Source organism: Phyllopteryx taeniolatus, chromosome 19, assembly GCF_024500385.1.
Source record: "Phyllopteryx taeniolatus isolate TA_2022b chromosome 19, UOR_Ptae_1.2, whole genome shotgun sequence".
Classification (NCBI taxonomy): Eukaryota; Metazoa; Chordata; class Actinopteri; order Syngnathiformes; family Syngnathidae; genus Phyllopteryx; species Phyllopteryx taeniolatus.
The window spans coordinates 5,503,725-5,525,897 of record NC_084520.1 but is presented as its reverse complement, the minus strand read 5'-3'; the positions used below and the strand labels follow the sequence as shown (position 1 = coordinate 5,525,897).

The 22,173-nt window shown below is 38.5% G+C and overlaps 1 protein-coding gene across 1 annotated transcript in view; it reads left to right on the top strand.

Annotated features, from left to right (window-relative positions):
* Positions 1-5,374: 5,374 nt before the first annotated feature.
* The window catches only part of LOC133469480 (urotensin-2 receptor), a 35,605-nt gene continuing 18,806 nt past the window's right edge, over positions 5,375-22,173 (top strand). Inside the window, exons 1-4 of the mRNA XM_061756631.1 lie at positions 5,375-5,556; positions 5,690-5,875; positions 7,544-8,268; positions 11,284-11,662. Of these exons, the coding sequence (XP_061612615.1) occupies positions 7,555-8,268; positions 11,284-11,661 (1,092 nt within the window). The 5' untranslated portion in view covers positions 5,375-5,556; positions 5,690-5,875; positions 7,544-7,554 and the 3' untranslated portion in view covers position 11,662. The remainder of the gene's footprint in view (positions 5,557-5,689; positions 5,876-7,543; positions 8,269-11,283; positions 11,663-22,173) is intronic.

The window sequence follows — 22,173 nt, the reverse complement described above, 5'->3', positions numbered from 1 at the left end:
AATCAGCTTTCACATACAATAGGTTTACGTGACCAATCAAGTTTGCACCCGTTTTCTCGTGAGCAAATCATTAGTTAATCAAGCCCTAAGAGTCCCTGTTGGTCATGGACCGAGAGCTGCAGCAATTGGGTCTGACTGGAGGAGATTATTGCATTGCATTTGCATTGCATTTGCATTGTGTGTTTACGCCAACAGAGAGAGGCCACAAAGTAATTGTTGCACACACAGACAGACTGACAGACTGACTTCTCCCTTGCACCTCGCTTAATTATTGCGGTGTTTAAACTTTGAGAGAGGACTGTGTGTGTGTGTGTGTGTGTTACCATGAATGATTGTAATACATCCCTACCAAACTGTTTATTGTGTGATTATTCATAATTTTTGTTTTTATAAGCGTTTTATCTTTGATGTGTTGCTTTACTCTCTCTGCTGTGTTTCAAATTAGATTTGATGTGCATTCATTTTTAACAATGACACTGAAACACTCCCTCTCATCTACTGGGCTGACAAACTTTATCCTCTCACCAGCAGAACAAATGAAATAGCATAAAACGGCGTCGCCTTGCTGCCAATGCTCCCGGCTTTGAAGCGAAGATGCATAATGCATGTTGCGCGCTCCTTATGACATCAAATGGCGTAGCGAAGCACACGTCGCTCAAACCCTTGCATACGGAGCAAATTTTATTTTAATGCACTTTTAAGCATTTTGCCAAATTCCATTTTTCTACCAGCTCAAAGGTAGAATTTCTCAATAATTTAAAAGAGCTAGCATACATTTTACTGAACAAACTGACAGCAGCATACTACCAAGGAATTAGAGTGTCTATACCATGCTGTAAGAAAAATATAAAACCTGTAACATCTTCGACATTGTAAGACTCCTAATATTAAAAGTAGCCATGTGTGGTTAAATTATTTATGTTGTTGTCACCTATGCTTTTAAGAGCTCCACTTCCAATGGAATTTATGGGAGGTGTTGCAGCTTAAAGTTGAAGTTAAAAAATACTTTTTTCAACCGTTCGAAATAACTTCAGCTACAGTGCTTGGCTAAATTTATTAATTCAAGTGGACAGCCTGGGGAGAGTAGAATATGATTAAAAAAAAAAAAGTTTGTTAGTGAGTGCTGATAAATGATGCTGAACAAATAATATTAAAAGCAGCCACCCATCCATTTTAAATACCGCTTATCCTGTTCAGGGTCGCGGAGTGTTGGAGCCTATCCCAGCTGACTTCAGGCAAAAGGCGGACCACACCTTGAACTGGTCGCCAGACAGTCGCAGGGCACATATAGACACAGACAGCGATTTGCACTCACATTCACACCATCACTGAGTGGGAACTGAATCCATGCTGCCTACACCAAAGTTGTGAGTGTACCACTACACCATCAGTGACAATATTAAAAGCATTGAATGATTAATTACTTTGGTGTGATTTGGATTTCGTAACAAAAACCATTTACCGTAATTTCTCGTGTATAATGCGCACCCATGTATAATGACCTAAAAATTCTGGAAAACCCTTCTACCTATGTATAATGAATTTTTACAATGCATGGTTTTGCTTCTACCCATATGATCAAAACGAAGTATTTTTTCAAAGAATTATTCTAAAGATAAGCACTTTATTTGAACGTAATACTTTTTAATTTACTTGCTCTTATTTTGAAATTAAATTCACAGCCTTACTTTTATTAGTTAAATGAGAAAATACACAGTTGTGCTTGATTACCTAGGCAGAATTTATAAGATGGGTACAATTCTTTAAAGAAAACATGAATGTTCTGTAAATTGTACTAGAGCGGCTCCAACTACCGGAGACAAATTCCTTGTGTGTTTTGGACATACTTGGCAAATAAAGATGATTCTGATTCTGATTCTGAAGGGCCAGGCGAAACACATTTAATTTTATTTTAATGGGATTCAAATTAAACTGTCAAGCATATTAGAAAAGCTTTATCATTAAACAAAACATAACCATCAAGAAATTAATGATGGTTGTTGTTCAGTCATATTTAAAAAAATAATAATAATTATATTTCTCAAATTCTGCCAGGGTATGTAAACTTACTGTACATACAGTATATACAGTCATACGTACCACTGTCATATTGGAATGAAAGTACAGGAAGTCCTCGAGTTACGACGTACTCGACCTACGACGTTTCGACTTTAAGACGCCCGTGCCTCGTCCGCCATTTTGTCCCAGCACCATAGTGTTTCTGCTTAGCTAGTGCATAGCGCTTGTCTGTGTTTGTGCGCCAGGAGTATCTTTGCCTTTTTCGCCCTCCTTTTTTCACTCTCAGCAGTAATGGTAAGTACAGCATCTTATTTTTTTATTTTAGTTTGGTGGCACAGTGGACGACTGGTTAGAGCGTCTGCCTCACAGTTCTGAGGTCCGGGGTTCAATCCCCGGCCCCGCCTGTGTGGAGTTTGTATGTTCTCCCCGTGCCTGCATGGGTTTTCTCCAGGCACTCCGGTTTCCTCCCACATCCCAAAAACATGCACTCACACATCGACGCACACGCCCACATACACTGAGCTTGCTGTCACAATCACGTGGGACAATACCCGTAACAGAAGTACGTATTTCTCCGTAAATTTCCACCCCACAAGCAAAAAATAATACATGAAAAAACATAAATGATAGTACTTAAGAAATTTATTAGACTGCCACCAAATAGGTTTATGCCACAGCTGCCCTAAATTACCAGCATTGTTAATTTCCAAAATATTGATTGTTTCTGGGCACGGTGGAGAGTGGTTAGAGCGTCTGCGTCACAGTTCTGAAGTACTCCGGTTTCCTCCTGCATCCCAAAAACATACATGGTTGGTTAATTGAAGACTTTAAATTGCCCTTAGGTGTGAATGTGAGTGCCAATGGTTGTTTGTTTATATGTGCCGTGCAATTGGGTGGCAACCAGTTCATGGATGATAGCTGGGATAGGCTCCAAGCGCTCCTGCGACCCTTGTGAGGATACGCGGCTCAGAAAATGGATGGATGGATGAATGGATGATTGTTTCTGTAACACACAAAGTAATACATGCTGGTACTACACCCGTCATGAACGGAACAGAGGATAGCACCCAAAAAATGCACGACTCCACTACAAATGGACAGTTTCCAAAAAGAGAGGTTTAATAGACGGGCATAGGTCGGTACACAGGCAGGCAATCCAAGAAAGGCAACAGTATCCAAAAACATGAGGCAAAAAGGCAAGGTCGATCATCTGAACAGGGTCTAGTCTTACTGTGAGTCGGTGACGTGGAAACAAGGAATGCTGGAACGCGACGACAAGGTACAACGAACTGGCGACTAGAACGAATGAGACACAAGGTTAAATGCAAGGGGTAATTAGGGTGAACGAGGCACAGGTGGGGAAGATGCTCTCAGGAGCAGGTGTGTACGAGACAGAGGGAAAACAACAACCAGAACACACACCCATGACAACACCAGTATATAAGATCTTTAACCATAATGATTTGTTTGATCCATATTTCAAATATCTTCATATCCTGTATCCGCTTCCTCACCAGACCATTTTTTCTTTTCATCCCCTGCGAAGTTTTGTAAGAATCTGCAATGTATTTTTACCATAACCCCGCTAGCAATTTGTGTGTATTTTCTTTTAAACATTATTTCAAAATAACTGCTGTGAAAAAGGTCATTAAAATAGAAAAGCTAGAGGTGGGCTAAAACTTTGCACAGACTGTATATGACAATTCAGTCAAGTATTTTTAAGGGGGTGTGCCAGGATGTGGCAAGCAAGGTTATATCTCTCATATTTCAACTTGTAATGGGGACATGCAGAACTGTCCATCCATCCATTTTCTATTCCATTTATCCTGTTGAATGTCATAGGGAGCTAGAGTCTACCACAGCTGACCGAAACATGGACGACACCCTGGACTCCCCAGTCAATCACTAGTGCAATAGAGGTCAGACGGGTGAACTACTACACTGTCAGTGATGGCATGCAAAACTGATTTTTATGTTAAATACTGTAACTGACAAATGCTTTACATAGTTCTGGAGTAAGAAACCATCTCCCCTCCAGCAGTAAACAATGACTGATGTATATGCTTTGAGAAGCACAGATTGAGATATCACCGTGTGTGGATCTGTGGCAGGGAGGACTGCCATAAATAAACTCATGCAGAACCCAGCCTGGATTATGATTGCTGATTCTGTTTGAATGTAACTCTGTCAGCAGGTAAGTACACTTTCTCGGGTTGTAGCATTAGAATTGTTGCAAAGAGCATGTATAAGTATAATCATAATGTGTTATACCAGAATGATTTTTGTTTTGTATGTTAAATAATAATAATAATAATATAGTGCAGTGATTTTCTGCAACTGTGTCTTACCCAAAGTTAACTCATCTATGCCTCAAATGAGTATGAGCACTATAGAAAATGAATGAATGTAGTGGTTCATATAGCTTTTAATTCAAACATATTTCCATTTAACTTTTACTGCAGGTTTAACACACACACACACACACATACATACACACATGGAGAGAGAGAGAGAGAAAGTCACCAAAATGTGTCCAGAAAGCCACTCCTGTACCTTGAAGGCTCCTTCCCCCTAAAGCCCATTAGTCTTAATCTAATCATCCTTTTAATTTGTGGATGTGCTGGTCCAGAAGTGGATTACCAAATGAAGCAAAAAGACAAAATAACAACACATTCAGATTTACAGTCTGAGGTTTTACAGACGCTGACCTCATTTGGCTTTTGTAACATTGACCACCTTGACTGGAATGCAGACATTGTACCAACTTTAGATCATCTCCACACAATCCAATGAGGTGCCAGAGAGGTATTCATTTAGCCTTGGTTATGATTTAAAGATTAAGTAACGTTAAAGTTTAGTTTGGAGTGATACAGAATTGTACAGTATTACATTGTATTACTTTGCTTCTCTTGTAATTATAATTGAGAATACTGTGAGCCAGCTGTACTACCACCTTGTGAATGGATTTTTCCATTGAGAGGACAAAGCTTGGGTCATCTCCATGCAGAGGAGACAGTGCCACTGATACTTTCCATTCATAAAAAGTGTTACTGGATGCCACTGTGGAACAAAAGAGGAGTGTGTACTGTACCAATTAATTCTGTTGGCTATTGTTTTTTGTATACCTATGTCAGTGTGGGTCTTGGGTCGCATTGCTATACATCCTTATGGAAATGGGTGGTACAAGGGTTAGAAAGGGAATGCACATTTCCTGCATACCTCACCATTGCCAGATCTTCTCTGTCTTCTTCCTCCCATTTTTTTTTAGGAAGAGAGCCTCACTGGCTCTCCCTCCCTTCCTTAGTCCTCTCCCCTCCCTCACTGCCTCTCTACCTCACTCTCACTCACTCACACACACTCGCTGAGGGGGGATTCTCTGAGACGCGTGGTAGCTTAAATGCGGTCTTCATTTCTCTGTCATCTTCAGCTCACTGAAGATCTGTCTTTATATTTCTGTCATTAGATTTTTTTTTTTTCCTGCTCCTTTTATGTCACAACTTTGCTGCCAAGCTGCATAGACGCAATGGAAGAGAACTTGTGAGACTGATCAACTGTAAATCTGCACCTTTCAATTCTAAACTCCTTGGGTTTACCATTGAAGGACTCTTTGGCAATGATCAGATTTTGGTCACAGCAGAAGAATAATTTTATTTGTTTTGTGCCCCTCTAGAGAACTGGAAAAATATTTTTTTTCTTTTATTCACCTTTTGTTTCACCTCACGGACCCCGAGCTGCTTTTATGGAGTGTGAAATTTTGGACATACATGCCAAGTTTGGGAGGAAAAAGTTAGACAAAAGCATGGCTGATGGAACTGGTGAAACGTGCTGAAGGCTTCTTTCAAACAAGACAACACAGGTACTAACTTGCATGGCCATTTAATTACAGATGCAAAGGGCAGACAGGCTGACTTGTAAAATTAGTCCACGGGCCTTTTAAAGAGGCTTACACATTCTAAGTGATTTTTTGCAGACTTTGGAGTAATTAGCAAGGATTTCTGACAAAAAAATATACAGGCAGTACACGCAGCACTGTCTGAGCGATGATAAGAATAAATTTTCATATTGTCTCTAACTCTTAGATAAATCATTCATCATTAAGGATATTACCCATTAACTTAGGTAGCGGCTGTAATCAGGACAATCATCATGTCATTATTTTTGTAATACAAAGTAAAACACAATAGCTAAAAAATAAATAAAATTAAAAAAATTACAACAAACAACTGATGGTGTTTTTGTCTCGTTTTAAACCACACCTGGCACAAGCTCAAAGCTATTTTCAGAGCTGTTATAGAAGCGTCAACAGTGTATGCGTTCCTCATAATGGCTGTTGTCCAATGTTAGTCTCCTCAAATCTACAAGCAGTATGACGCAACTCAGATTTTCTAAAGTATTGAGTAAATGACTGCAAAACAATGATAGAAGGATATGTGGTAGTAGTACTGCAAGTTGTTCTGCAAAGTCAAATAAATTGAACATTCTTCAATGTCAGAATAGCCTATGGCCTGATTTCAACCCAATCGAGGATGCTTGCCACTTACTGAAGACACGGGAAGGAATTTATGCAAACAAACAGCAACTGGAGGTGTCTGGGAAGGAACTCACAATTTGGAGATGTTAACGGGATCCAGACTTTCAGATTATGGCCGTATTGTCAATTGTCTATCTTCAATACTAATGAGTCCCTGACATATACCTGTGATGCATAAAATGGCTGTCATTACGAAATGATAAATGACCTACTTCTGTCAAATCTAATTAGTAAATCATCACTGTTGGGCGAAAACATTTAATGTCCAAATTTGGTCAATTGCATATTTTCACAAATCTATACTTTTGGCCCAAGTCACTGATGGTACAGTGGTACACTCGCCTGACTTTGGTGCGGGCAGCATGGGTTCAGTTCCCACTCAGTAATGGTGTGAATGTGAGTGTGAATGGTTGTCTGTGTCTATATGTGCCCTGTGAATGACTGGGGACCAGTTCAGGGTGTAGTCGGCCTTTCGCCCGAAGTCAGCTGGGATAGGCTCCAGCGCCCTGCGAACCGAATGAGGATAAGCAATGTTGAAAATGGATGGATGGATATACTATTGGTCAGTCACCTCACGGATTTGACATTTTTGCAAATTATTGTCCAACTTAAAGTATTGAAAATGGCTTTCTCTTACGAAGATGCAATGTTAATGGCATTTTTTCTTCTGGTTTTTTTTGGAGGGGGGGGGGGGTCCTGAAAAGTGATGGTCTTAGAGATGTGAGGGTGAAGCCAGCAATATGTACAATATATTTATATAAAGGCAAAATTACAAACACTTAGTGATTGTCAAATCATATTTTTCCAACTGTAATTGAATTTCCTGCTGTTGTCAGGGGACTGATTCCTAATTCGGTCCCCATTTACATTTTCCCTGTGATTGAATGGGGATTGATAAATCACGGTAAGTGGTATAATAGATGGATGGATACATTAACAGCATTGATAAGACATCAAGTTTTTTCATTAACTCCTTGTATTTCCTTGTTATAGCATCTTCTGAGATGACCACTGTGTCCATGGCTCCTGTGGAAGTCCTGGTGGGAAGGAGCACCAACGCCACCGACCCCCCTCAGAGCTCTCATGAGGACCCAGCTGTCACCTTTACCATTGGCACTATCCTCTCCATCATGTTTCTTGTGGGAGTCTTGGGAAACATCTACACCCTTGTGGTGATGTGCCATTCCATGCGGAACGCAGCTTCAATGTACATTTATATCATAAACCTAGCGTTGGCGGATCTGTTGTATCTGCTCACCATCCCGTTCGTAGTGTGCACACACTTCCTAAAGCGGTGGTACTTTGGGGATGTTGGCTGTCGGATCCTCATTAGCATGGACTTTCTGACCATGCACGCCAGTATCTTCACACTGACCATCATGAGCACTGAGCGCTACTTTGCGGTGCTCAAGCCATTGGATACGGTGAAACGGTCGAAAAAATATCGAAAAGCCATTGCGCTGCTAGTTTGGGGCGCTTCTTTTATCCTCACATTACCGATGATCGTAAGCATTCAGCTGATGAAGGTGGGCAACAAGGCTATGTGTCTTCCCACCTTGTCATCCCTGTCCTATAAGATTTACATCACCTTCCTTTTTTGCACAAGCATTGTTGCCCCAGGACTGATCATTGGTTACCTCTACATCCAGCTTGCTCGGACTTACTGGGTTTCACAGACGGTGACCTTCAAAACGACCAATAAGCTTCCCAATCTGAAGGTCAGTGAATCTCATTGTAGACTTAGGCACCATTTGGTTTTGTTTTAGGATTCTGTGGTTCAAGTTAGTCCATAGTTGCTCATTTGGATAAAATAAAACACAAATATAAAATCATGCCATCCTTACACAGACTTTTGTGGAAATTGACTTTTGAGCAAATCAAACTTTTATTGTTTATTTTGTACAAATGATTGTGTGACATTAGGGTCTGTGTAGATAATTGGGTATGCTTTTTTTTTTTGCGAAGAGAGCAGACAGCATAAAACTTGTTTGTTACGGCTCTGTCCATATCTATAAATGTTTCTGTGATATTTTATCCATCACAATTATCAATTACTATCAAGATCAAACACTGAGGGATTGCCTTTGTCAAAGCAACAGCCAAATTAGTTTCGAGCAATGGCGCACAGCAGATAAGCACCCTTCACTATTGGGTGTACCAAACAGAGTTTCGCCACCATGACGACAAGGGGTGGAGCAAGAGGGGGGCTACTTGGGCTCAACCCTTGAATCTTTGCACCAATTTTAGGTTCACTCATGGAGGTAGCACTTAATCATCAAGCTGTCAAAGTACACTTACTATCAGTGTGCAGATCCATGCAAAATGGCAAGCTTAGTTGCTAAATCATGGGCGGAGATACCGTGTGGGGAGCCATATTATTTAAATCATCCTCGCTGGATTTATAGACACATTTTGGGATGGAGGCCACTCACAAAAGATATACTTGGTTGTGCACTTTCACACTTGATAAGTAGGCAGCCACTCCAGAGATCCATATATGTCCACAAGTGATAAAAAAGTAAAGTTTCCATTATACTGTATGTCTGACTTTTTAAGGACCATCCAAGCCAAGATTCCTAGGGAAGGTGGTGTTAAATGTCCAACCGGTTTCAATTTTGAACAGATTTTCCATCTAAGAGCCGAGCAGTGATTGATTCACAAAAACAACACAACCGGTTCTCCTGTTTCCCCTGTTCGTCACATGAATATGAATTGATCTTTTTGCTCCTGCTTTGCTCTCTCTCACAAACACATTGGAAACAGACGTCACTGTCAATGGGCTCATATCAAGTGCACACATGATAAGAGCGCACAAAAGAGCACATACGGCACGTAGCAGGAAGCCATCTGAGTGACCATGATGAAGCCATCAGCTTCACAAACACAATCCAGAATTAGGAAAACTATCAAGGCACAAGCCAAATTGCGGTGACGCTGTCAACATCCACGCTGTCTATTATAAGATGTCACACCCATTGTTGCTCTGTTCTATAACAACAAATGTCTTTGTTTTTTCTGATTTGATTTCCAAGATACTGTACAGTATGTACAATAAGGAACACACGCTTTTAGACCCAACAAAATGTCGGTAATTAACTTCTTGAATTTGATTTTGGGATTCATGGTATGACGTCGGACTGGAACTATTTTCTGTAATGTCTAAAAATAATTATAAATAAAAAATATTCAGCAAAAAAAAAAGAAAAAGCTGGCTAAACAATCATTTTCAGTCACATTTTTATGTTTTTCAAGTTTTACAGCAGCATTTTATAACACACCACAATTAGCACCATAAACACACAACAGGTCTGTCTTTTCACAACCAGTGGCTGTATGTTGTGTACATTGTTCTGAAGCAGTCATCAACTTTCTGTATTGCCTAAATAATACCTCTTTTTGGGTCAAACCAATATTTTTGAGGCAACTAATGTATGTTCCTGTCAGCTTGTAAGAATGTGTGGCAATGCAAAACAACATATATCCCTAAAGCTTACAGTACAATGTATTCAAAGTAATGGATTTACATTTTACAACGACATAATTCAAGATTTTAATAGCAAATTCAGTTGATTGGATTTTGACTTGCACACATCAGTCAGCCATGGTTCGCTGGAAATGTCAGCTGCTCAAAGCAATATTTTCATTTTCCAAGGTTTTCAACATCTTACAGTAATTGAAGGAAGGGGGCAACAATTGGCTTACTCCTTCAGAACGGTGTGTCTTTGCTCAACTCAGTACAAAGTATTTGTGCCAAAAGCAATGTACGTCAAATAATGTTAGAAAGTCAAACTCATTATAAATTGGAGAGGAGACATTTTCTGTAAATGGTTAAACTAATGTTATTTTAATCTCAATAGATTCCAATTCATTTTTTGAGGATTTTAGAAATTTTGTAAAATTTTGTTTGAAATTGTTTATAATTGGCTCTGGAGGGCTTTCCTACCCAGCAAGTGTGAAATTAAACAACATAAAAGTACATCTTCATTTCTCAAAATGTGCCTGTAAACCGTTCTTAACCGTTCAATGTTACAAGATTGCAGTGGGGCCGAGGCCATGACTTGGCAGCTAGGCTAGGCAAAGATCGGCCACTTTCAAGTGACAAAACTGAAGCTCTAGCATGTCAAAGGCAAAAGGGAAGCATTGATGCATGTGACAGATTAGATTCAGTGTTAACTTTTGATAACGAATTTCGGTGTAATTGGCAATGTCAGTGGCTTCATGGGGTCTTGCTTTTTTTCTTCACACTCCGGGCTAGTTGGAGCCCTAGCTTCAACCTCGTCGTAATTGGGTCATCGTAATTTCTGTCGTAGATGTGATTAAGATACATGGAAACTGTTTGGAAAACAGTTGTGGAAAACAACGCGGAATATTTTACCTTTAAAGAGAAAAAAAAAAGGGTCTTCTTAGGAAAGGTTAGCTGTTATTTTTCTCAGTTCAAACACTTATCAGCTCCATTAAATTGGCTTTGTGCAAGAGGATCAAAGGTGAGATCATGGACAGAAAAGCAATGGTTTTAACATGGCCTCATGGCATAAGAATATATTTCAAATCAGCCCATACCTCCTATTGAGCATATTTGCATGTCATTTAGAGTTCTTCTGAGTACGAACCCAGGACCCTAGAATCAGCTTTGCTCTCCATGGAAACAAAATTAGAGTCATTTTGTTTATTTATTGCTATCAGTGACATATTTTACTTCAACAGTTTCTCTCTTTCCTTTTGTCACCCCGAAGGTTCTCTACCTGATTTTCACCATCGTACTCCTATTTTGGGCATGTTTCTTGCCTTTTTGGATCTGGCAACTCCTGGGTCAGTACCATCCGACACTGCCCCTGTCCTCCGCAGCGAAGCGCAACATCAACTACCTGACGACATGTCTGACGTACTCCAACAGCTGCATCAACCCATTCCTATACACATTGCTCACCAAGAACTACAAGGAGTACTTAAGGAAGCACAACCGGTCCTGGTCAGCTGGGAGTTTTTTTGACAGGAGGGGGCGTTTGCAGCGCTCGCCACGCAGGTCGCCATCTGCAAGCAGTCAGCAGTGTACAGAGAGCTTCATGCTCACGCACACAGCCTCCTTGCGTGCCCACAACAGCAGCTTGTGAGGTAGGCACATGTTTTTATGACATACAATTGTATTTTGTTTAACTGGGTGGTCCTGATTTTTCACCTAACAGAAAATTCTACGACAACATTTGCAGTTTAACAATGCCTTGCTCACTTCTTAATGGCTATATTATAGTAAAAGCTTTGAATTTGAAACGAGTACAGATGAACAAACATAGTGTTGAGTGTTTTGTTTTAATTTTAGAAGTGTTGTTTTTTTTCTACACACGTATGATAGTTCAGAACATTTATCTATTAAAAAATGCTGGTAGTGTTGTAAAGGTTTTATGATGTCGATTGTTTTGATCCTGGAAACCACTCCTGTAGTTCCCATGAGGAAAATTGTTTAGAAAGTCAAATAAACCAGCATCTCGGAACACATTGTGTTTCATATTTGAGTACTGGGATTTTAAAGTTATCTGTCACAAGTTCCTAAATTTAACTATGAAGCAACAATCACTTAAATTCTAATTTAATGTACTGTAAGAGCCTAAAAGCCATTTTTACGATACCCATATTTGTAAAAAAGTGAATGTAAGGGGAGTCTTTTTTCATTCATCTACTGTATCTACTTTTATGGTCTCCAATTATTCAAAGACAGAATGTAGGTGGTTCTTTTCTATTCTTTTCTTTCCTTTTGTCTGAACTTATGCATGTGTCAATCTGCATGGCTGTTGTACACATTGTATGGGTAATATCAGGGGTCGTCAGGTATGTACTTCTGGATTACCTCTCACACGCATGACTGAGATGCTCTCATACTAAAATTAGATGTCTGTTGCATATTTTTCCTTCAGAGGAAACTGTAGAAATGTATTCTAGTGTGACGGAGGGGAATGGGCACAGACATACAGTAGGCCTTCATTTCCTATAGCGCTTGTCCTTATTCGGGTCAGGGGTGAGCTGGAGCCTATCCCAGCTCACTTTGAGCGGGATACATCCTGGACTGGTTGCCATCCCATTGCAGGGGTCTTTTTGAAATGTGGGAGGAAGACGCAAGCAAGGGAAGAACATGCCGGAGCTTAGAATCTGAATACATACAAGCTTGCTACGAAAAGCTATTTGGTTATAGTAGTACTTATCTATGCTACCATCATGCAATGTTGTAATTGAATGAATGTTTTTTGAATAACTTAAAACTGGCATCAGTTAGGATTTACCCCTGATTCGTGGTTTGTGTGTCTATAGTATCAGTACAGACGGTTGCAACAGACACAGTTATTGCTGTACTCTGTGCCTTGGAAAATCATGCGCTGAGTGATACATAACTTCATCCACAGGCCCAGGGGATATTTGTATTTGTCTACTTGTTCTTGTGCAATCACACCTCTAATATCTCTCCAAATTAAAAACAACTCTCAGTGGTGAAGCAGTGTGATAGTATCAGTGTCAATTGTCTCGTTCACCAGCTCAAAGCTGGCTAAGTCAAGTACAGTATATCTGGCCAAGGGTGAATTGCTGTGGATATTTACACTGGGATTTTTATTAGCTTTAGAGCTGGCAAGCACTTGTGTGTCATGAAACATGATGACAACCAAAGAACCGTAAATCTCATTGGAGAGAAAGCAACACACATCTCTGTACTGAGTTGTCAGTATAATATCGCTAGAGCAGAGTACAGTCATCCCTCGTTATAACACGATTCACTTATTGCAGATTTAGTGCATCATAGATTTTTTTTTTATAGGTCAGTGTAGTGCAGTTACTCACTTGTACATCTCTGATACAGTTAGCATTATTGGTTGTATGATTTTAATGTGGCAGCAATGACTCACTTAAGGTCAATTGGGCTCTTACGCTTAGCAAAAAAAAAAAAAAGATCTTTCTGAGTAATCTCAACTCATACATTGGGCAGTGACTGAAATTGCTTGAGGACACAAAGATTATGACTGGAAAAGCAACTGTTTAAAACACAAGCCACAGTCAGAGTTTTATGAAATAAAGCCACAAAAAAACAACCTTGGCCTGACGAACAGTTAATGCACACACTCATAACAGTATCGACAGAAACAAATGCAAGTAAAGAGCAACGTCTACCTTGATTTTATACAACTACTGTATTGTAGTTAAAAACATCACAGTCAGTGTGAGGAATGGGGGCAAATGCTTAAGGCAGGAACTCGCCTGATCACACCATGTCTGCATGAGCTGTTGTTCACATCACTCAAGCAGCGTACATCTACTCTTAATAGTCACGTGCTAATAGTCACCATAAATGAAGGTTTACTGTACACACATACTGATAATTAGACCAAATATAAGCATCTTTGGCTTTTTCCAATTAAAAACAGCAGACCTCTGGTTTGTGGGAGGAGACTAGCGATTGTCTGTGGAGATATCGTTATGTTTGTGGTGTGCTGTGTTAATCATCTCAAGTAGCTACACTACACACAAAAACAGCAGTGAGCACACATGCGCATATATTCCTCATCATTTGTCAAGTCAAGTTTATTTATGTAGCCCTTAATCGGAAAAAGTCTCAAAGGGCTTGGGTTCACAAAAATGAACAAAATCCCGAGGGCTAAACCTTCCATCCGGGCAAGAAAAACTTGAGAAAGAAACCTCGGAAATGTATCACACATGGGGGGGGGGGGGGGGGGGATCCTTCTTCCATGATGGCCAGGCTGCAATGCTGATGCTGAGCGGGTAATAATAGTTATTCATTTGTGTGGTTGCTCACATTTTAAAATTCAGTTGGGGTGTTAAAAAACAGTATCTGTGTACTCCCCCTGAAGTTGACATTGAGATGAGAATAAGATTAATTTTAAATCACAATGCACACTCGATTATGAGCTTCATTTATACTCTGTGTGAATCCCTCTGCTCATTCACATTATTCACTCTTCAAATGTAAGGAAGGGCGAGTACACAATTCATTGTTTTTACATTTTATTAAGAACATCACTTAACTACTTACACAGTTAACAAAGATTTTAGGATGTGTCAGTTCTTCCCTCATGGAAGCCCAAGCATCTAACTGTGGAACGGTCTCACCATTGTTAAATGACAGTTGAAGGGAAACAAATCATGGATAGAAATTGATTCTTTGTGCATGAAGTTTTGTATAACTATTCAACCCTGCAATAAAAATATTGAATCATGTGTCATGCACAAATCCATGGATGACACATAAACTATATACTGTACTATAAAAGTAGAGTTTCACATAGACATTTTATTCATTATTCATTTTCTTATCAACAAAAAGAAATGGTCACTGGGTTAACACTGGCAGCTTTGAAAAATAGATTTTAAAATAAATCAGAGTCAGTCAATAGTGAATAGTTGTAAAATGTTTCCATCCATTTTCTTTACCGCTTATCCTCACTAGCGTCGCGGGCTGCTGGAGCCTATCCCAGCTATCTTCGGGCGGGTGGAGGGGTACACCCTGAACCAGTCACCAGCCAATCGCAGGGCACATAGAAACAAAACAACCATCCGCACTCACATTCACACCTACGGGAAATTTAGAGTCTCCAATCAACCTGCCACGCATGTTTTTGGGATGTAGGAGGAAACCGGAGTGCCCGGTGAAAACCCACCCAGGCACGGGCAGAACATGCAAACTCCACACAGGCGGGGCCAGGATTTGAACCCCGGTCCCCAGAACTGTGAGGCAGATGTGCTAACCAGTCCCTCACCATGTTTCCCTTTTCCGAAAATAAAAAACTTACAGTTTTGTTAGTCTGTATGGTTTTTCATGTATTTCCTTTTATGATTTTATTTTGAAAAAGTCTCAAGAGTGCAGCAGTTTTACTGCTGAATTCTCAAGTGGACGGTAAAATGTTCCTCGATAAAATATCATGTGTCCAGACGGTGACAGATCCCTGGCTGCCAATTGCAGAGCGTTTCTAACTCATAATGACGCTTGATAGTATCATGATTACAGTAACAAAAGGCAGGAAAAGGCCAGTGTACACAGGAAATAGCAGCATGCTAGATAGTTTTATACTTTAAATCGACTGGTTAATATTCACTGCAGCAAAATTGTAATCTCCCTTTGCACTAGTTTAATTAAACGATTAAACGCCCTTAAAACGATCAAGCTATTGAAAACCAAAATTATGCATGATTGTTTTGGAGTGCTTTAAGCCTTTGGCTAGATTTTAAGCTGCAGGTCCAAGTGCCTAATTCTGATAATGCCTATAATGTATGTTTGAAGTGCCAATTTCTATGTACATTTCAAGTTTCACATAATAGATACGGCTGTGTTTACATTCACTAAACACATGAAACAACAAACATGCACAGACATGCAAATTGCATAGAAATATGTGGCAACAAGTGCCAACACTGAGCAAGGACAACACAGAAATAATGAATAATACATAAACAATACAAATATTACATTTTACATACCGTTCAGTTGGCCTGGGCGGACTCTTCCCCCATTTGATTTAAGTTAGCGTAACCTCCACATTACTCCACTGGCCACTGTGACTAATTAATTTGATTGTTTAATGATTGACACAAATATTAGATCTAGAACATTAAGTTTTATGTAGTATTTAATTGGCTATGTGTTCCTTGTCTATGCTTTCCTTGCAGTTACAAACAAGTGTTTTTAAAGGTTTATTTGCTTGTTTGAACAAACAAGGGTACACTGTAAATCACCAATCTACAGTAAACAACATCAAGCTCACGTTGATGGGAACGTCCTATCTGCACTTCGTCCATAAAGCAAAATTTCCCATGCAAAGTTTCTAAAGATGTTCAAGCCATAGGTTTTTTTACGGTAATCCAAACATGTACCTTGTACTGCATCCATACCATAAGATATTTCAATACTGCTGCGTATAAACGCATGGACTGAGTATCTCACATCAATTTAAATGAAAATGTGTCCACTGGCAAAAAGTTTATTTTTTTCTTTTTCTTCTTCTTCTTTTTTTTTTTTTAGAAAATGTAAGTCTAACACTAATCAGCTAAGCTAAACAAAGACTGGCATTTGCAGTTTAGGAAAATATCATGCGCTTTTGAATTCTAGCGTCACCAAAGCGCTCCAATGACAACTTCAAGTTCACATTGAGTATGTGTTGTGTCAATGTGTTTAAACACGAATATTGACAAAAAACAGCCAATTGTTCGCCCATTCCTGTGAATTATGGCAGGATCCATATGCCCATTATTAGTGTAACGATTCTAGGATACATCAAGGATCAGATGGATAACATTGTCTTTGATGATTCCTGAGGTGCTTGGCAGGTCTTTTGGGTCTCAACAATTAAACACCCTCACTCAGGTGATCAAAGTCAGGTGATCAAAGTAGGGTTTATATATATTACAATATTCTGAATAAATTGATTTTATTGGATTTATTTCCTACAGAATAAAACAAAAAAATGCTCTCCTCCAAAGTGTTACTTTGTTAGCGTGAGCGACGCGTATGTCCCAACTGGCGTTGCGAAAGGGATTTTTCATATTGATTTATTTCCAAATGGATTTCTATGACATTCACGAGTCTCAGGAAAACACCCTGCTCCACAATTTACAGCCAACCTCAGACTCCAGCGAGTCATGCTGCTTTGTTGGATTCACACACATTTGGCACGATAACGCACGGTTGTGTTCGTCAGAAGTCTGGATGAGAGAATGTGCATAGTTGAAAGGTGTGTATGTCAGGCGCCTTAAAAAACAAAGGAAAAAAACTTGGGCGCGAACAGGAGAATATGGCCGAATGTTCTTTAATTGGTTTCACGTCAGAAGTTTCTCTGTCCAAGGAACCAATCATGACTCCTGCCAGGGTAATGTGACTGTCTGTCAACATGGCCAAATCGAGACTTCCCAGAACAAATACACACTATTTAATGTTATCCACGAATACATTGACCACGACCAGTGAAAAAAAGATCATCCTTTTTAAGATATTGTTTTGTGAAACCAAGACTTTTATCAATCATAACTTTTACTTCAAAAGTTGATCAGACAAATTAAAATGTTACCATTGACGGAAACTTTTATTTTGGACATCTTTTTTTTCTTTTTACACAACTTTGATGGGCATAGAACCTGCTGATCTTGATCATTCGTGAAAATGTAAACCGATTCGGTCCTCCAAATAACTTAACTAACTTAAAGGTTCTCTCAAATCTTAACTTCTAATATCGCTGAGACGACCACAATTTAAATCATGGTTACAATATATTAAGGCTACCTTCTACAGTCAATAATTATTACATACAGATATTTAAATTATTCAAATTCCATTTTATTCCAATGACGAAAAGCGGACATAGAACCAGGTCACACTCAGGAACAGAAAAGTCTAACTTCCCAGGATTTTTGCAGAAAGGAAAGAGAGAAACAAGGCTTTAAAGTCAGGCTCTTACTGAATGTATTGACAAGTAATTCATCTGAGTCATCTAAACGATATGTTTTACAACGGACAGGACTGTGTTTTTGTCTATGACAAAACATAAATATTAACATAAAAATGTCCTACAACAAAACTGTCTGCTGCATGCTTAATTTGGTAAATAACATAAATGTATCAAATTTCTAACCCATGTTCTTCTTCTCTAATAACGGAAATGGTTTCATGAGTATGGCAAACATCAGTTGAAGGTATTATAGAATGCTCGAGTGTGAAGAGCCGTTCGAGAACCCTTCCACTGAATTTCTGGCCTCCTCCATCACAAGTCATCACCTGCTTGCAGAACATGTGATGCCGTGAAGATTGCCAGTGCAGTGCTGTCGCTCATCCTGATTGATATTTGTTCCGACTGTGCAACTGCAGGGGCATCTTTTTTTTTTCTTTTTTTTTTTTTGCTTTGAGGTTATAAAGGATGGATGCTGACCTTGTAAAAAGAATAATATCGCTTTACAAGAAACACTTTCTCCATGACAACAGACTTTTCCTGTGGCCGTGGCTCAACAGAAAAAAAATATACGTTTCATATTGCTTTAATCTGAAAAAAATACACATTTCTCAACCACTTATCATAATGAATGTTAGAACTTGTTTCAAACCTTAAACATTTCTGTGTTGTTTGCCTCTGTGTAAGACAAAATGTTATAAATATTTATACTATACTAAAAAAGTACAATTATTCATATATTAAAAAAGAATCTTATAACTTGTTTTAAAGCTTAAAAATAAATTTTCTGTCATTTGTCTAAATGAATAAAGAAATATATAGACTGAAAAAGTATAATTATTCAAATATAAAAATATATAATACATATATATTCATGTAGGCAACGACATATATTTAATCATTTTTGTCTTGCTGCAGATTTGTTACCCACACTTTTTTATGTAAACTGAGAAGGTATCGATCAGAATCCCCTGTGGATTTAAACATAAAATACCCTTTTTAATCTAAAATTGCAACTGGCTCACACCATTTTGAAAATAGACAAAAAAATAGACATACAGTTCTTCACTTGATAATTATTATTACCCGTGTATACAGTGTATGTTTCAGTGTGTGATTAACATAGCAATGCAGGGAAGCAGATGTATCCACTTAAAAATGGCGGTGACCGATGCACTGTCAATGATACACAATACATTTAATATTCAAATCGTCACTGTTGGGTGGAAACCAATGTCCAAATTTAATGAATTTCATGAGTGATTAAGCTTAATAATTAATCCTGGGTTAAGGTCATGTGTGAGCAGCAAGCTTTGCTCTTGTACATGCACATTATGAAACATAATTCAACACTTAAAACTGAGTTTGTCACAATTACATTAGCCAATGAGTATTAGAGTGGGGTATCTCCATTTTTGTCATTTCAAATTATATGGGTGAAATTAAATCTGAAGGATTTGTCTTAATTCAAATGGAAATGATTGCTTATTCTGTATACTTGTTTTATTGAAATTGAAATGTGGTTCACATTTTTGGCATTTTGCCAAATGTAACGATTTTAGACTTGGATCATATTGGATATTCATATTTGATTGTACTACTTATAGGTGAGGTACTGTGTAGTGTATTCAATTAAATATAGGTTAAACATGATTTGCAAATCATTGTATTCTGCTTTTATTTATCTTTAACACGTCCTAACTTAATTGGAATTGGGCTTGTAGAAGAGCATTTATTTGTTCTGTCTGTCACTATGCCTCACTGGCATAAATAGATGAACAAAGATACATTATTTATTGTAAATGACACATTTTTTGAACAATTTCATAACATTTTATAATTTCCCACAGCACACTCACGGCGCACTAATGTCCCCCGGTACACTAGTTGAGAATCACTGATTTATACTAACAACTTCATTTCTGAGTCCTCTTTCAATCCGTGAAGCTCACATTGTGGGATTTTATTTGAGAGGTGAAGCCTAATGGCTGAGGCCATCTTGGAAATGAGATTCGGTGCAATGTTGCGCTGAGAATCAGGAAAAGTGCTGCATGCATTAAAGGACTGCCCCTATATTTGTCAAAATTGGAACGAAACCTTGAGAAGAGTATTCATCTTAAGATTTGCCTTTTCACTTTCATTTCTGCACGCTAGTCCCACTCTAGTGTTCTAGTCCCTCACACACAAACATTAATTGTGTAAGGATTGTTTTGAGAACAGACTCTGCTTCTGTTGAGATGAGATAAGGGTGTTAGCCATTGAGAAGTGTCATTTACCATTTTTTTTTTCATGTCCAATAGCAGTCGTTGGCGGTAGGTGCTGCCAAGATGCATGGACCGAATGAACCAGCATGTCATCACCTTTGTTTCTTAATACTGTAAAGTGCCCAAAAAGGCTTGCTTTGTTTTTTACAGTGAACATGAATCATGAGGCTGCCCATTCACACTAAGGAATGGGATGATTAATCGTTTCATTGTTAAGTGAAAGTTTCTTGAAGGAATTTTGTAGCTCATGTGCAATGTTGTGTAGGTGGTCTCTTAACCATTTTGGGCCTTGTGGCATTTACTTCATGGCAGCAACCACCTGGCCAACTAGTTGTCTCAAGAAGAAGCAGAGAAATTGAGTTGTTTTATTTAGTTACAGTTGGCTGAGTGCATTTAAAAAATGGAGCGGTTCAGGGTGTGTTGCTTTTGTGAGAGCTGCTTCTTTTTCTGGTTAAATCAAGGTCGTTAAGTATTTCATTATGGAGAGGATTGCTGCAATAGATATAATTGTACTGTGATTGGCTGGCAACCAGTTCAGGGTGTACCCTGCCTGAAGTTAGCAGGAATAGGCTCCAGCACTCCCGTAACCCTTGTGAGGATAAGCGGCTCAGAAAATGAATGGATGAAGATACAATTGTAAGTTTGGGAACGCGCTTTCTTTAGTATTTTTCTGCCGTCGGAAATTAAAATAAAAGATAATAATAATCTATTATTGAATATTAATTTTCCAATTCCCCAAATGACTGATAATTATTGCCTCAGTTAGCCACTTAATAAATGGCTCCCTAAATTGACAAACTATTCCCTTTAAGAAAAAAAAAAACAAAAAAACATAATTGTAAGTAGGCTACCCCCGTTCATTATTTTTCTCACATGGGCATTAAATAGCTAACTGGTGAGCCCATATGAACTGAGCTAACCAAAAACAGCAGCACTTAACGAGGCATGTAAACATTTTCTCTGATTAGTTAATTACCGTAATTTCTCATGTATAATGCGCACCCCCAAAGTTGACCTCAAAATTCTGGAAAACCCTTCTACCTATGTATAATGCATTTTTACAATGCATGATTTTGCTTCTACCCATATGGTCAAACCATGAAGTATTATCTGTATTTTGTTAGTTTTTTCAAATAATTATTCTGAAGTTAAGCACTCTATCTGAACACGTAATAGTTTTTTTTATTTTCCTGCTCTTATTTTGAAATTCACAACCTTACTTTTATTTAGTAAATGAGAAAACACACAGTTGTGCTCATGTTTGATTACCCAGGCAGAATTTGTAAGATGGGTACAATTCTTTAAAGAAAACATGAAGGACGAGGCGAAACACCATTAATTCTATTTTAATGGGATTCAAATTAAACTATCAAGTATTTCAGAAAAGCATTATCATTAAACAAAGCATAACCATAAAGAAATGAATGAAGGTTGTTGTTCAGTCATATTAAAAAAATTAATAAATGAATAAATAATTCACAAATTCTGCCAGGTTATGTAAACTTATGAGCACAACTGTACATACAGTGTATGCAATCATACGTACGTTGTCATATCGGAATGAAATTGTAGGCTACACCTTTTTCATAACCTCCAGGTGGCGGCATAATAGAATGAAAGTGTACCTTTCTCATAAACCCTAGGTGGCAGTGACATTGGAATGAAAGCTTTTTCATAACCTCTAGATGGCAGCATACATACCTACATACCTGTATAGTGCGCACTATTGACTTTTGCTAATTTTTTGGGGGAAAAAAATGCGCATTATACACAAGAAATTACGGTAAGTGTGGAGACTTATCACTGGTGGTTAAAGAACTCCCTCCACAGTATTTAAAGAGTCTGTAAAGTGAATTCAGAGGTTTTGTGGTAAGACTTGTGGTGAGTTGTGGTGATATAGCATTAAACTGTTTTTCACCATATCAAATTC